This window comes from Malaya genurostris, chromosome 3 (genome assembly GCF_030247185.1).
Source record: "Malaya genurostris strain Urasoe2022 chromosome 3, Malgen_1.1, whole genome shotgun sequence".
Classification (NCBI taxonomy): Eukaryota; Metazoa; Arthropoda; class Insecta; order Diptera; family Culicidae; genus Malaya; species Malaya genurostris.
In genome coordinates, this window is record NC_080572.1 from 164,068,690 (window position 1) to 164,085,726 (window position 17,037).

The 17,037-nt window shown below is 35.1% G+C and overlaps 1 protein-coding gene across 1 annotated transcript; it reads left to right on the plus strand.

Moving 5' to 3' along the window:
• Window positions 1-6,892: 6,892 nt before the first annotated feature.
• LOC131436333 (transcription factor Jra) lies at window positions 6,893-16,207 on the plus strand. The gene is made up of 3 exons (XM_058605000.1): window positions 6,893-7,959; window positions 14,896-15,127; window positions 15,238-16,207. The coding sequence occupies exons 1-3, from the start codon at window positions 7,654-7,656 to the stop codon at window positions 15,555-15,557; spliced, it is 858 nt and encodes a 285-aa protein (XP_058460983.1). The 5' UTR covers window positions 6,893-7,653; the 3' UTR covers window positions 15,558-16,207.
• The last annotated feature ends 830 nt before the right edge of the window (window positions 16,208-17,037 follow it).

Below are 17,037 nucleotides of genomic sequence, written 5' to 3' on the forward strand. Positions count from 1 at the left end.
GAAGTGTCAGTAGAATCGTAGCACCAGCCATATGCACTGGTTCTGTACACTCTGAATCGGCTGCGAAGTCTGTTGAAACAGAAGGTCAAATTTCCACTATAGGAATGTAATACCAACACGGAAAGACCGAAATCAGCATTTTGGCGAAAAAATTAGTTGATTTTCTGATTTTAGTTAGTTATTTTTTGAGACAACTAAAAAAATCTTACTTTTGCTAATTTAGATTTTTTATTTCTGATTTCCTCAATAATAATAAAATATTTGTTGAAATGGCTATTTTTTTAGTTGAATTCACCAATTCAACGTGCAGTCATTTCTTAGCTAAGGCACACTTCATTTCCATTGAACTAATTTTTTAGTTGAATTAGAGAAATAAAACGTTGTTTTCAACCAACATAAATGGTTGAATTGGCTTCTGCAATTTGCACTGTCACCGAAAAAACGTTAACACCGTAATGACTACTAGCCACTAGATGGCACACTACTGTCGAAAAGAATTTTTCAGTCGCGGTTGTCTTTTCTATATTAGCAGGTATAAATACGATGTTGTATTGGAGCAAGACATAAACGAAACATAAACTTCTTTCAGAAAATTAGAGTGCAACATTCGAAACTCACTTCACTGTTCTGCGTAAAAACATTATTTCGCACAATCGCTTCAAATGCACACAAATTCTGAATAAATACACTTTCCACTAAGACTTTACGTCATTTTTACAAATCGGTTTAGAAATTTTTTGTATGGATATATCGTAACACATGCGAAAAACATCAAAACAATTCGCAAGCAGTTTCAACAAGACTTTCCTTTTTAGCTTTTTAATGGATTTGACACTTCTCATGGGTTTTTGGCTATTCGATTCCTCACGGTAGTTATGTTCTCTTGCATTCATTTAGAAATCATTGTATTGAAAATTGTATCTAACTTTGATTCCAAGCGTCATTTCATCGTCCTTCGTTCAAACTATTGGGATATGGCGAAAAAATCGACTACTCAAAAATATTGATATCTCCTCGAATAGTTGACGGATTCTTACAATCTTCGAATCGTTTGATTGGTATTACGATGAGGTATCTGAATTTGGGAAAAAAATTAGTTTTTAAGCTAAATTGAGACATATATTGTCAACAAACTGTAAATTTTGGAATAAAAGTATGTATAACTCGGAAAGTAATCATCATATGCGAAAACAAAAACAATAGCGTTTATACTTCCTGGAAGACGTTTTATTTACAACTAATTTGGTCGAAATCATTCGTAGTACTAGCCATGCAACGATTCTGTACGCTAAGAATCGGCTGCGAAGTCTGTTGAAACAGAAAGGCCAAAATTCCACAAAAGGAATGTAATGCCAAGACTTTGACTGTTTTGGTCAAAATCGTTCCAGCTTTTTCTGAGATTCGCGCATCTTCATTTTCCCCCTAATATTTATATAAAAAAAGGTAAAACTACATTTTGGAGAAAACGGTAAACAATGTTTCATATCTCGACACCAATCCATTTTAAAGACTTCATGTGTTCGGCGTGTTTTTTTGTAATAATATGGTCTACAACTTCTCCGAAAAAATAATGCCTCTATGACGCAATATAGAAAAATTATATATTAATATCTAAAAACTATTCTGTGTTCAAGATCAACATATTCTATTTTCAAGGTCAACTGTAACAGATATTGTCAAAAAACTGAAAACTTTGACATTAAACTTCGTATAACTCAAAAAGTAAACACCCGATCTCGAAAACATTCAATAGCGTTCGGGGTGATGGGGAGACCTTTCATTTCCAACTAGTGTGATAAAAATCGGTCCAGTCGTCTCTGAGATCTCGACCTCTTTGTTGACAACACACATACAGACACACACACGGACATTTGCTCAGTTCGTCAAGCTGAATCGATTAGTATATGACACTCAGCCTTCCGAGCCACGGAAATGTTTTCTAAAGTTTGAACGAATTCTATACCTATTTTTTAAATTTATAAAAAAAAGGTAAAAAAGCTTCACGACTGGATCGCTTCAAAAGATGAACAGTTCTTTCGATTCTGAAGTCGGCGGAAAGTTGGAAAATAGTATAGCTTTCGAAATCAACTACTTTGGAATAAAGTGTCTTGAACCTATTGCTCATAATGAACACATATTTCCATTCCAAAAATTCCGCATTATAAACTGGTCCAGGCCTGGTAAACAAATCCTGGACACAGGCAGGCAGCTCAATCCAATTTCCTACACAGCGCAAGTCTTCTTTACCGATCTCCGTTTAATTGATCAGATCCAATGCAATGTTTTCATCAAATGTATTTTAACCTTTCAGAAAGGCATCCACTCCATGGCGAATAGCAAGCAATCAATGGGTATTTACTTGTGGACCATTATTCCAATATGCATGCAATGTCCTATTTCGCACCAATCATATCCAATGTCGAAATCTTTAGTCTTCACAACCAACCAAACTGACTCTTGGACAAAGTCAAACATTTGTTTATCATTCTGATCCATGGCCTTAGATAAAGAATTAAAACCAAGAATAGAAAAATGGTGTACACCCAAACAGATAGCCCTCTCCGAGAAAAGTTAGTGCAAAAAACGTTACATACACACACAGACATTTTGCGTACTCGACGAACTGAGTCGAATGGTATATGACACTCGGACCTCCGGGCCTCAGTTCAAAAGTCGGTTTTCACAGTGATTGCATAACCTTCCTATATGAGAAGGGCAAAAATATAAGTCGGAACTTTCATAGAATACAAGGAATTTTTTAGACAGTACTTATAAAAATTCTACACATTTCTTTGGGTGAAAAACAGGACGGTTACAGGTTTGTAAATCTTTCTTTACATTATCAACGAGGCGATGCCACGCAACTAAAGCTAACATCGTTGAGCCGGTCGCCAACCAACGGAAGAAGGGGTCTGAACCTAAACGAATAATATAAAAACAAATACCTTAAAAAGTAAAAAATCGCAAGGGAAAACCCTGATGTTGGAATCATTCCAAATTCCAAGAATCCAGATTGGAAACAGTTCCATACTGTGATTTGCTTCGTATGCAGGAATACTCAGTCTTGTTGCTTTTGACATTCCGCTTTAAAGCACGTGCTTTCTCTTCTCTTCGCTAATAATAATTCTGTGAACGGGCCTTTTTGAAGCACTAGTGTGAGTATGTAGCTTTTAAATCATATATGAACTTGAAAAGACTACGCAACTGAGAGGCAAGTCTGAACCAGTTGTGACGAAACTTTTTCCACAACATTCAACTTTGAATAGCATGACTCATCACTGACGTCAGCTACAAGCGTCTAACCCGGAACGAATGGAACAGCACCTTGAGGAATGGTTGCTCAGTTTTGTATTATTATGTGTAGGTAAAGATGACTCTGGGAGTAGAGCAGGTACCTGCTCAAGTCTAGTATTAATTTAGCATATTTCTCTATTTTGCTTTGGACTTCTCCGCAAGGTTATGCGGGGCCTTCGTTGTCGTGTCGAGTCACGATCGGAAAACAATTTCAAGATAAATGTGTTTGGCGCCAAAAAGCATTAACCAGTTCTACGGTACCACAAACTCAATGGCATTCCCCTGATAAGATATAGAGTTCTTTCATAAATGACTGTGCATTGTAATAATTCACATTTTTACTACAAGCTGACGGACGTCACGATGTCATACTGGTGATAGTTTCAAGAAGTGCAGAAATCATAAGAAGCAAATTTTAACTTTTTGTCTGGTGAACCAGATGTATTGATACATATCTAACGATCTTTACACAAACGCGCTTTATGATACTCGCCTCGTGAACAAAACAAAAACACTTGCAAAGGAATGTCACTTATTTCCTCTGTCTACTTTCCGTTCATAATGGGCACAAAACAAAATTCCACGATGTGTACTCTTAAACGCATATGTGCCTATTCGAGATATAGAGTCAGGAAAGATACGATTGTGTGATATACGTTGCTTGTTTATACTTCTTAAAAATATGATGAAATAGCTGATCTTATCACAGTATTTAACAATCCACTATACCCCATATAATAAATGATGAGCTACATATAATTTCTAATATGGAATGATTTACAAATAATTGCTGATTTCTAGAACGCTCTTGTGACTTTTTCTATACGTAAACGTACGAATTGAAATTTTCCTAAAATTACTGAATTTAAATGTATTTAATAATAGTTGAGTTTGGCAATTTCCCTAAGTTCCTTGTTTGGCCTTAATTTTGCTATAACTCTACCATTTAACAATCGATTTTGAAAGTTTTTGTGGCATTGTAAAGTTTTTGGAATTGGTTTCTTAATCAATGATAATTGTTTTCCTAACCATTTAAAAAGTATATTTATTACGATCTATTTGTGAACAAATGCAAGCATTTCTTAACACTATATATATATATATATATATATATATATATATATATATATATATATATATATATATATATATATATATATATATATATATATATATATATATATATATATATATATATATATATATATATATATATATATATAGGTTTAACTAATGTTTATTAGATGGGAAATCATGTTTTGTAAGCTATTAAACAATGTGTTTTTCTTCGCCGTGGCATCCACAATTCATAGTACTTAAAACCTAATATATTTGGAATATCATATTCGTATGTTGGTATTCATGAGTTAATCTAAACACTGTTTGCTATTATAAATTACAATTTATAAAATACATTTATTTTGTACATTATAACTATTTCAGGTTTGTTTGTATCAGTTCATCACTTTTATTCAATATAAAATAGCTGGCTATTGGTTGAACTCATGGAAGAGAAAGGAGTCTAACATAGAATAAAATTTAAATTGGAACTCCAATGGACTTAATGAAATGATAAAGTAGTTTCATGAAAGGAAGGTCAGGACAAGCAAGAATGTCGCGAACTGGGACATTGGATAGTCTACCTTGGGTACGCAAGGAATTTATTAGTTGAGATCTGACATCACGATTACTGGACATGAGTCTGGACATCACACGAATGAAGTCCCTACTCACATCCAGTCCCCTGAATTATGACTTTGTCGATATTTTAAGAATAATTGAGTGCATCCACAGACCCAGACCATCTTTATCCCAAGAAGCTTGCCAGCTGGCAAGTGTTCTTTGGCGAGACGCGCTATAGAATTCGTTGAAAGCAATCGGTCTCTAATAAATTTCACCCTCAATAGCACCACCTTTGGCTAATATATCGGCTTTTTCATTGCCTGGAAAGGAGCAAAGAGCCGGAACCCAAACTATTGTAATTTGATAATTATTATTCAATATGTTGTTCAGGCACTGTTTTATTTTGCCCACGAAAAACGGTTCATTTTTGCCAGCAGCGTTTGAGCGAATGGCTTCAATTGCACTCAGACTATCTGTGAAGAGAAAATAATGGTTTGGAGATAATGTGACGATTGCAATCAAACTATAATGAACTGCTGCTAACTCTGGTATATAAACAGATGCAGGTTCTTGAAGCTTAAATGAGGTGCAATTGGAAAAAGTGTCTCTGAGCTAGATCAACGCCTCGTTTTCAGTGTTTCGTTGATTTCAATTCTAACGTAAGTAATTAAAAATATAGACAAACCATTAATTAATTTTGAGTATTTTTCTTTCAATTTTGAGTCTCTGTTCAGTAATTTGATTCTAGTATAGTTTATTTACAACACTTGAGGTAGAATGTAGTTTAATTAATTTTAGCTCATTGAACGAAACTCTATCACTTTTGACTGACGTACTTTTAATTTGCTGGATTGTGTTAATCTAAGTCATATTGTAAAACTTGCATTTTACGTTCGATTTTTTTATTACATTTATATTCTATAGAACCTATGATGATTACGTATACGTATAATTAGTACTAGTGTCGTGAATAATTATAAAATATACAGTAAAAATGCAAAAACAGTTTTCTCAATCACCGTCTAATAAATCTGCTTCACAATACGTTTTAATCAATCGAGCTAACCAATTAACAAAAGATATACGCCTTGAGTAAAAGTTTAGCGATGAAGCAGGACGTTTGAGATGACATTATACAATCAAGTCGAAACGATATTTTACCACAAAAGAACGTTTGTTTCGAGTTACATAATGCGACGTCTATTTAAAATATCATTACAATTTTATGTAATTGAAACAACTTCATCTCCTCACTAAATCGTCCAATTTGTATGCGCGAAACGTATCATAGTAACAAGACAAAGATAACTTTTAGGCAAAAACGACACTTACGTCGTTTTATAATTTGATCATGTACATTGGACAGTATGACAGGTTGTTTTTTTTCCTGCTTGACTTGACACATAAGTCATTTTGCTTCTGTTAGTTAGGTCGTTTTGCCGAAGTCGCTGTGTTCATTCATCGTTTTGTTACTCGCACTTGTGTGATAGCCCGTTTTGCTCGTAAACATTAGTAAGAGCTAGTTTTGCATGTCAAGTGGCAAAAATTGACAACGATTATTTTTCATTGATTTCGACATACGTCAAATGTGTTAACGGATTTTTTAGTGAATCTATAGTGAATTGAGAAACGGTATTCGGGTAGTGCGTGTATTAGAACATTCCTAACAAAATGCAATCAAAAACTCGGTTTGTTTACCTTTGTTACTTAGGTCGTAATGAACATTTCATACAGATAGGAATGAATGAAATAAAATAACGTATACGTTCAACAATCCCCTTACACACATTCCATTCCAACCCGCCTTGATGAAACGTGCAACGCATTATCGAACGACGGCATACATACTGTTAAGATGTATACATTGGAAAACACCCCTAACTTCATCAACAACCAATCATCGTTGGCCTGTATGACGTCTCGTGCTATTTTTAGATACATGATTCATGAAAACCAGGCAGTAGTGCTAAAATCGCTTCATTCGTTTTTCAACCATCAAACAGTGAGTATCTACGTGTCGTAATTCATATTCTTTTACCTTCGGTTCCTTTTTGATATGTCACTAATGGTGCTGCTACTATTTCAATGAGGTAACTCGGGAACAAATCGGATATTGTCGTAACGTAGTTGTTTTTCGGGGTCTGTACGATAGGAATACTTTCGAAGAATATATACACACGGATTGTGAAGACTACCGAAGAAAGGTGCAAATTGTGAAAATTTCTCGAATGAACATCATTGTTTACCAGTAACAGTCTTGACAAAGAGGTGTAATAGATATTCACTGGTGTTGGTACTAATAAAGAAAAAGTCTAGTGCTAGTGTTTTCGTCAACAATGTGTAAAATAACCCATTGATTTTTTGTCGGCTGACAATTCTAAATAAATAATTAATGATTTCACGAGACATCGAGCAAGGAGTTCTACACCATAAAAATTGAAATGCACATCTCAACGACGTTCGCGGCATCTATAAAACGAATAAAACAAATCAAGTGACCTTAGAGTGGAAAAACGAAGCCTGGATTGATAAATAAATACATATTATTAACAGTTTGCCTTGAGAGCTGATTACGGAACGTCTTTTTTACTGTTCAGTACACTTGCGTTGCCGAAGTCTAGTTGTGTGTGTGTGGTCTTAGTGGAACTTTATTCGTGAAGGCGAAAACAAACAAGTGTCTGATTCGATTTTGGAAATAATTTGTCGCATACAAATCCAATTGGGAAAAGTTTCAATATGAGAAACACCATCAACAATAATACTATGGAATCATTCTATGAAGATAGCAACAACCAATACGTGCCGGCTACGAGCCAGGCACAGGCTTCTACCGGAAATGGCTTAAAGCGACCGGCTACTTTGGAGCTGAATCCGGGGAAGAGTCGCAAGGCACGATTCAACGCTTCGGTGACGGCACCTCCAGTACTGACCTCGCCCGATCTGCAAGTGCTAAAACTAGTCTCGCCGGAACTGGAAAAGATAATCATCAACAACGCTGCTCTGCCCACGCCGACGCCAAGCAGTATCCTATACCCGACAAAGGTAAGCGGACAGAAACTCGTCGGGTCATAAAGTCGTTTGGTTTATTATATTTCAAGGGGTACTCGAACTTTAACGCTAATTTATGCTGTGTGGAACACATGCAGTGTATTCATATATAGGTGACGGAAAGTTCCGAAATGCTTTCTGGACGATGGTTGTGTGTGCGGAAGTATTCGTTAATGGCACATGGAACAACTCGTCAAATTATTATTGTGGTTTCTTTTGGTGTGCTGTCCTACAACGTGATGTCTTCAAAAAGCACCCAATGAATGTTAGGTGTGGCATACTCTGCACATTGAAGAAGGCAATCGCAAATATAAATTAACGCAAATTAACATGTGACATTATCACGTTATTACTAGTCCGGTCTCTGCTTGCGATAGTACGTAATTTTACGATAGTTGTTTTCGTTTCCCGTATTTACTATCCGCCCCCTTTTGATGACTGATACTGTTCCGATTCTCAACATAAACATGAATTTTTCATTATTCAGATAGACAACCCTGTAAAATCCAGTATATTCATGGAAGTGAATATTGTTTTTACCCGTGGGAGCAGGACATGTGGAAACAAACCATTGTTCTAAAACGTTAGGCCTTCAATCTTACACACAGAGGAAAAAAGTACAAGTAACTGAATTTGGGTTTCACTCAAGAACCTATTTCATAAGCCCTTACACGAGCATTAAAAATGTCATTTTAAATGATGACTAACTAATGATGTAATTCAAATTTGTTAGAAATTTCGTCATTAGTGCACCACTACACGTTCATTAAAATGATATTTTTTTTACTAATGACATTTTTAATGACTCGTGTAAGGGCCGCTATAGAAACAATGACAAAGGAAAGTCTTGTTTAATGTTGAAAATATATTTGCTTGAATCAACGAAACAAGATATTTGTTTTGTTTTACCTGAATTTGTTTAAATAAACATTTTAGTTGTGTGTTCCTGTCAGTTTCCAGTTTTGTAATAAATTCTAATAAAAACAAATCGAATTGAATGAACTTTGAATACTGTCAAGTTTTGTAGTAGTTAGACATAAAGGATAAGATGAAATTTGATATTTCAACATACCATATCAATTTTTTTTTTTAAATTAAACCTCTAAAGTCAATTCCAAAGAACAACCTGCATAATTTCAAATGTTCTAAAATTCAATAGCTTATATGAGATTATCAAAATTGCCAAAAACTGGTCATCTGATAAATAATGTTTTCTAGTTTTCCTGAAAATTTCACATAAAAAATTCTGACACAAATTGATTAATAGGACATAATTTAGGATAATAAATTTGCCCGCACCCATTGCGGATTGATTCAATTCTGAAATGTGAAGGACTCTTTCTAATATGATCGTCGTTTTAACTTGTGTCATAAAAGCGCAACATGAGCAGAAAAATTTCATTTTACTATCTCGCGTGAAAATATCAGTTCCAGAGATTTTCTTTAAAAAATAGTGATTGAGGATTTTCATTCATGAAACAAGCATCCACCAAACTCTGAGCCTCCAAGTGATTTTTTGTGTCAATGAAACAAATTTTCACCCACAGGAATATCGCTAAAGAAATAATCGAAAGGGAGAACAGTCTCCAATTAGAGTTCGATGCTGAATTTCCACTACGCTTCAGTTCGACACCTAATTGATTTGTGCAAGATTTAATTATTACACTGCACTACATACTCACGGTAAATGACCAAAATGGTTAAAACCGGGGTAAAATAAATGATGCAACTACATATTTAAATTAAACTCAATAAAACGTTATTTGGCATGAATTTGATTTATAGAGGTAACAGGAGTGCAGCATTGTGCATATCTCAAACACACAGCAGGCGCGAGTTCAGCTCAATTCGTCGAGTACGCAAAATGTCTGTATGTGTGTGTATGTATGTCAAATTTTTTTGAACTCACTTTCCCTGGAGATGGCTGAATCAATTTTCAGATTCAGATTCATGTGAAAGGTCTTGTAGTCCCATACAAAGTTCCTGAATTTTATTTCGATCCGACTTCCGGTTCCGGAATTACAGGTTGATAAGTGTAAAAATACCTATTTCAAATTACTTCCTCACCTTTCTCAGAGATTTTCAACAAACTAAGTTGATTCCATAATGAATTCCTGAATTGCATCCGGATCCGAGATCCGGTTGCGGAATTACAAGGTGAAGATTGTATAAATATTTATACTGTTAAATAATTTCTAAACTTGCCTAAAAACTATTCCAATCGCTAGTCATTGTTAGTAGACGACCAACCAAATTAATTTCGGTTTTCCTGATTCCCGGATGTCGATTAACGACCGGAGATTGTAGCCTTCGACTTCGATTATACCGGTTTCCGGATTCCGGTTTCTGAACTACCTGCAATAGTGCAACTCACTTCGTTTCCTGAGAGATGACTCTGATTCAATGAAAAATATTTTGAAGAATGTCCCATACATCATATATAAGAATATGAGAGATATGAGAAAGGCATCAATACACCACTTGGTGGGTTAAAACAGTTTTTTTTATTATTGTTTTTATTATCATTATAACTATTAATAATTACAGCACTTGCTACTTTTATTCATGATATAACTTATCCACCACGGTATTGCCCAAAAATCTTCTATTCGATCAGACATATTCAATGTGCAAACATCATCATCACATTGCAAAAAATCAGTACTAAACTTTTCTGTAGTGAGTTTTCTGGCCGATGATTCTTTTGTCTGAAAATCACTTGTGAAAAATGTCAGTCGCAATTTTCGAGTAAAACAAACCATTTTTTTTTGTGACTGACTACAATTTTTACTCACTTTGCGTAGATGGCAATTTTTTGTCAAACCATATGAAAAATATGTTCTCCTTAACATGAGTGTTCCATGGCGGTTAACGATTCTACTTCTCCGATAACCAACAAATTGTGTAAAAGCACTGGTCGCACCGCCCTGTCCATCCTGTCTAACGTACAAGAAGAAATTACGAGAACGGCAAACAAGTGATTTCCTAATTAATGCTTGTTAGTTCCAAAAGTTCTAGAATTGTTTGGGTTATTATTTGATATACCATGCTAATCAAAGCATTATCACAAATAGCTGAGAATATTCCTAAATGCATAAAGCTAAAACTATGTTGATATTCGCGATCAAGTTCTACCCATTATCAAAAATAGTTTTTTTTAAAAAACGCCCCATAGTAAATTAAGAAATGTTCGCACGATGTTGAAATTTTTGTAATTCCGCAACGGGAAACCGGATGTGAAAGAAATTTATATTGGACCTGTTCTCATTAGAGATTTGTACAACATATACTTATTCGCACCCAGAATTGTAACCGTGAACCAATGCTAATGTACGACTTATTCACGATAAACATATTCTACCACACATTAGCATTTCAATGGAAGAAAATAACTGAACTAGAACTGAATTCTGAACCTGGATTCTGAATCAAATTCTAGAACTGGATTGTGGGACTGAATTCCGGACCTAGATTCAGCAACTGATACTGAGCATGAGCTCTGGAATTGAATTCTGGTTCTAGAATCTGGACCTGGATTCTGAAACAGAAATTTTAAACCATTAATTGAATTTTAAACCATTAACTCATTGAATATATGGTAAATGCAAATTTTGATGCTAAAAATCTAAGTCACCTACTTCTCGAAAATTAAAATGTGAATGGCGGTTATAAAACTGGGCAAGAAAAGAGCAGGATTTTTCATTGATGAGCAATTTTTTTAGGCTTAGGAATCGGAAGTCATGCTTGATCAATAGTTACCGATCGACACCAAAAGTCTACTTGATTGCGTCTAAGTAAAGCTGAACATGTTTCCGAAGTTTCTACGCCTCTACTATACTAAACAGGGTGCATTTTCAAAACTTCACAAAGTGCAGGGGTATCGATTTTACGAAAACTTCACAAAGCGCAAGGAGCACTCTATTAATCGGTTGAAAATGTGGTCCATTTTCATTAGTTTACTGTATAAAAACCGAAGATGGTAGGATTGAGTTTGAAGATAAGAAAAACAGTTTTCAGATATTCAAAGTATTCAAAATGGAAATGTATCAAATTAATCAGAAAACTTGTCTCACGTTCGTGAACCATAGATATTATGTGAATATTTAATGCTTAGCTATATTTGAACATACAAATAAAGTGTTTTCTTTCTATTTTTTAATTAACCGTTGTGCACTCGAAAAAAAAAACACCTTTAACCACCCGAATGGGTACCCGGGTACCCATTTTTTTAAATCGCTGTAAGTTGAGCATTTTTCAACCGATTGAAGTAATTTTAGCACTGTTGGATTCAGGAACTTAAGCTCTTTGGGATTGGTACCCATAAAGATGGACATGGTGCTCCTGGTTCCCAGGAACCCGGATATCCTAAATGAGTTCCGACATCGAGGCATTTATACACGGATTTCACGTATTTTTGTAATCTTATCTAAGAATTGCTATATGAAATCAAGTGCTATGCTGAGTTGTTATGTTTATATATTTCAGGGGGCATCCGTTATGTACGTAACATAAAATTTTGAATTTTTCTACCACTCCTTTCCCCCTTTGTCGAGCATTTCTCAATCTTTTCACCATGTATTGTCACGTATTTTTGAAACCTCTCCCCCCTAAACGCGTGACGTACTTTATGTATGTTCCCTTATATACTTCACTTTCTTATCTTCAGTTTGAAAATTATTATGTACTTCAGGCCTATTGCGAGGAGCACGCAATACAATTTTTAATTCTGGCAACAAACATTTCGAAACATCACGAAGTTACTTCCCAAACAGTTTCGTTCTCATTTATATTTCCTTTTTTTCGTTCTATGAGAGTAAGTCCAGAATAGGCCAACTACCCTTTAGATGACGTCATTTTTCTACAAAAGGTTCATTTTGGTACGGCCTTTCTCAAATAGCTGGTTTGGAAAAGTTTCAAATTAGTAAATGACATTTATGGTGGAAAACACAAGTGTCGGAACATTCTACGGAAATCCGGATTAACGGGAACCAGAAGAACCTACTACAGCAATATACACGGCCATCGAAAAGTGGATAAATTTCTGAATTTACCCGTACTTAAAAAATTCAAATCGGATGGAATTTGCCTTAGTTACAAGCATTTTTATTTGTGGGTACCCGGGTACCCATTCGGGTGTTTACGTAATAAAAAAAATTTGAGCCCCCCCATTCGACCCCCCTTACTGTAAAATGAAAAGTCAAAGCATGAGAAGTTATGGTCCAACTAGTTCTTGGAATTGACCGAATTGCAGAATCTTAGTTTAAACCTAACTCAGAAATTTCTTATTTTGAAATTCGAAAAGGTACCCGGGTACCCATTCGAGTGCATAAGGGTTAAAAATAAAATAATAAAGTAACGTATTTAATTTTGTATACATATCAAAGTTCACGTCTTTAAAGATTAAAAAAGATTCGTTTCAATTGGATCAGTAGTTTTATTTTTATCGTGTGAACGGACGGTTTCGAGGAAACGCGCTTCAAAGTTTATGTTTTTGGGAATGGCATGGCGCGAGTACAAGTACGATTTTGAAATTATATTCTCAGACAGATATATCTACCGATTAAAACAATAAATGGAAAATCGATATTCCATTGAGTGGCCATTCTCTTCTATTTCATAGAGAGGACATTCTCCGCAGGGAATCGGTGCTCTACGGATGCGTCTAAATCGTACTTCAATAAATTGTAGAAGTGTTTTGTCCCTTTGGGACAGAATCAACATTGAAGAGTACCTCGTTTCTGAAAAATAGAGGTCAGAACAGTAATTATTGTTGCTCTACTATTTGATGAATGGATAATATGCTGTACTTCAGTAGGGCCAATTGAAGATTAGTTAATACTGTGAATACTTGTAACTCGGTTATATGTAAAAAATTTACCAAAATTAATGCCAAGTCCATATAACCTGTTTCAATATGTTTAACGTTTCATCTTCGGCTCACCAATGTCTCATCTGCTTTCTTCGACGAGAAAAAAAAACTTGGAATAGGAAATATCAGAGATGCAACTGCGAGATTGACTTAGGACTGCAGTTCAGCACGTTCAGTGAATCTCCATCAAATGCAAAAGATCAAAAGCTGAAAGCTGGAATGAAGATTGCTCTGCAACAGAACTGCTCACAGTGCGGTTTGATTCAATAGTGAAGCGATTCTCGTAAAAGGCTTTCTTGAAATGAGGTTTCCTTTTCATTTGAAACAAAATGCTTGTTCCTAAAAAATCACTAAAAGCATTGAACAAAATATTGCTGTGGGTTGATTATATTATTCAGGATTTGCATACCTATATTTTTATCAATTAAGTCACGTTTACGGAATAAACGTGATGTTGGTAAAAATCTTGCAACCTTTGCATAAACTTCGTCTCAACATTTAAACCTCAACTCTGTGTATACAAATGTAATCCAAAACACCTTGTCAATTAATCATTTAGTACAGGGGTTCCCAAACTATTTTGGGTCATGGACCCCTTTACTAAAATTAACTTAGGCTTCAGACCCCCATCAAGAAAGAAATTGAATTTTCAATTCCTTTGAAAATTCAATTTCTTGCTTTTTTAATATTGATGTAAAATACTTACCAATTTCTGCGGATGGTCAAATAAACACAACTTTTTTAGAGTAAATATTTCAAATAACAACTTATATCAAACAATAGGGCGTCGATTTCTAAACCTCGTCGACCCCCATAGTCAGTTTTCATTTACGTCGACCCCCACAAAAAGAATATCGACCCCAAGGGGTCTATATCGACCACTTTGGGAACTCCTGATTTAGTATATCTTCTCGTAACACTCCAATTATTTAATGAAAAAAATAGTGCAGAAATACATTTTGACTTGTTGCAAAGAAAAGAAAAATTCGATACCTATTATCTTGACTACCTCTAAAGATTCTCTAAATTCTACTTATATTTATTTATCTACCAATTTGCAGGCCACCACCGAACAGGAACAATTTGCCAAAGGATTCGACGAAGCTCTTAACAAATTGCACCACAACAATAACAATAACAACAATAATAATAATAATAATAACAGCACCAACAACAACAGTAACAGCAACAACAGCGTCAGTTCGATTGCAACAGTATCGAGCGTTTCCACTGCAACGACGACTACCCACAACAACACCATGAGTGGTGGTGACATCACCTATACAGACCTCGGTAAGTAACGTTACACACCACTAACTAGAACCCCATCACTCGGTCAGTGGTGATACGAATGATAACAGGTGTAATCCAACAAAATAATCAATGCTCGTACTATTTTACAGATAATTACCCTGGCGTTATCAAGGAGGAGCCCCAAACCGTGCCACAATCACCCCCCGTCAGTCCGATCGATATGGAAAATCAAGAACGCATTAAACTGGAACGTAAACGGCTGCGAAATCGCGTAGCCGCTTCCAAGTGCCGCAAAAGGAAGCTGGAACGAATTTCGAAGCTCGAGGATAAAGTGAAAGATCTCAAATCACAAAACACCGAACTTTGCAGTATCGTGTTCAACCTAAAGCAGCACGTTTTCCAGTTAAAGCAACAGGTGATAGAGCATCATAACTCGGGATGTACGATCACATTGACAGGAAAGTTCTAGATTAATCGCGACCATAACTCCATGATTTGATTTGCCCTGATCAGCATCGATCGCGTCGAGGATTTATTTATTTACATGCAGTTTGGAATGAATACAGCTTTTTTCCTCACTTACCGTTTAGGTTGTAAGTAATAGTGCTAGCATACCGCTTAAACTACGACGAACAGAAATGCCTTACGAGTTGAAACGAGCGTTAGTGTTAACCATTAGACTGTAAGCGATTTCTTAGAAGTGTGCGCAACTGTGAAAAAACGCTTGATTATTTTCAGTTGTAAGGCGAGAAACAAATGCGTAAAACAACACACAAACAAGATTATTCTAGTCTTCGATAAAATGTCGCAAACAATGAAATTGTAAGCGTTTATAATATTTACTTTTCAACATTGTAAAAGATAAACTCCAACGTGTCATATTGTTCCAATCCGCTAGTGTACCAAGTATTGAGGATATACGTTTTGAATTGTTTGGAGAGATAAATTAAACAAATAAATTATTTAAACAGTTACTGTGGTAGTCATTGGAGAAAGTGAGCAATTTTAATTTTTAAATGTTTATATTCCTTGTTTTAGTTTAGTAATTACATTTTTATTACATTGTTTTAGTTTCATTCTACCAATTAATATCTGCATCTTAAATTTTGGTAAACCTAATGAATGTATAAATCTAAAGATTATTTACATAAATAAAGTTTTTTTTATTTAGCTAATACTTTTGTACCGATTCACTTCATTTCATAATTACGTACTTTACAGCCCCTATTCCGCATTCCAATCGAATGTAAATTCTGTATTTCGATTGCGTAACGTTTTTGTATGGAAAATTAGAACTCGATCGAAACATAGAACGAAAACAATGTATATTCCATTGAAATATTAAGGGGGAACCTTGAGGAAGGGTATGTATGAAAAAACATTTGTTTCTGTTTCGATTATAGAGGTTTTAGGGTCATTCGCCTCTTCAGGACAGAAGAAGGTGAAGGTGGGTAATGTCATACATAACTGGAGGACGTAAAAACGAATTAAAATGACATATGTCTTTTTCTCACTTCCGAATATAGGTAATCGTTATTATTCGTTAATTGTGTGAATTTTGAAACTTTTATTGCTAAATTTCCACAATTGTAACGATGCATCTATACTAAAGTACGATAAACTTCGTATAGTCCTTTGGGAATATTTTAATGGTCCGATTCGCAGAATTTATCCGATGTTCACAACTGTATTTTTTCCATCATTTATTAATCTACACCAGAACCAAAATTTGAACCAGGCTTCAGGAACTGGAACTGAATTCAAGAGCTGAATTCGAAATCTGGAACAGACTCCTGAGCTGCATTAGTTCAACAATTCATGTATTAGAACTCAGTTCCAGAACCGAATACAAAATTCAGTTCCAGAAACTAGATCCAGTATTCAAAAGCTGAATACGATTACCGATAACCTATTGTTCAGGGTAGTATGGCTGTGGAAAATGGGAAAAA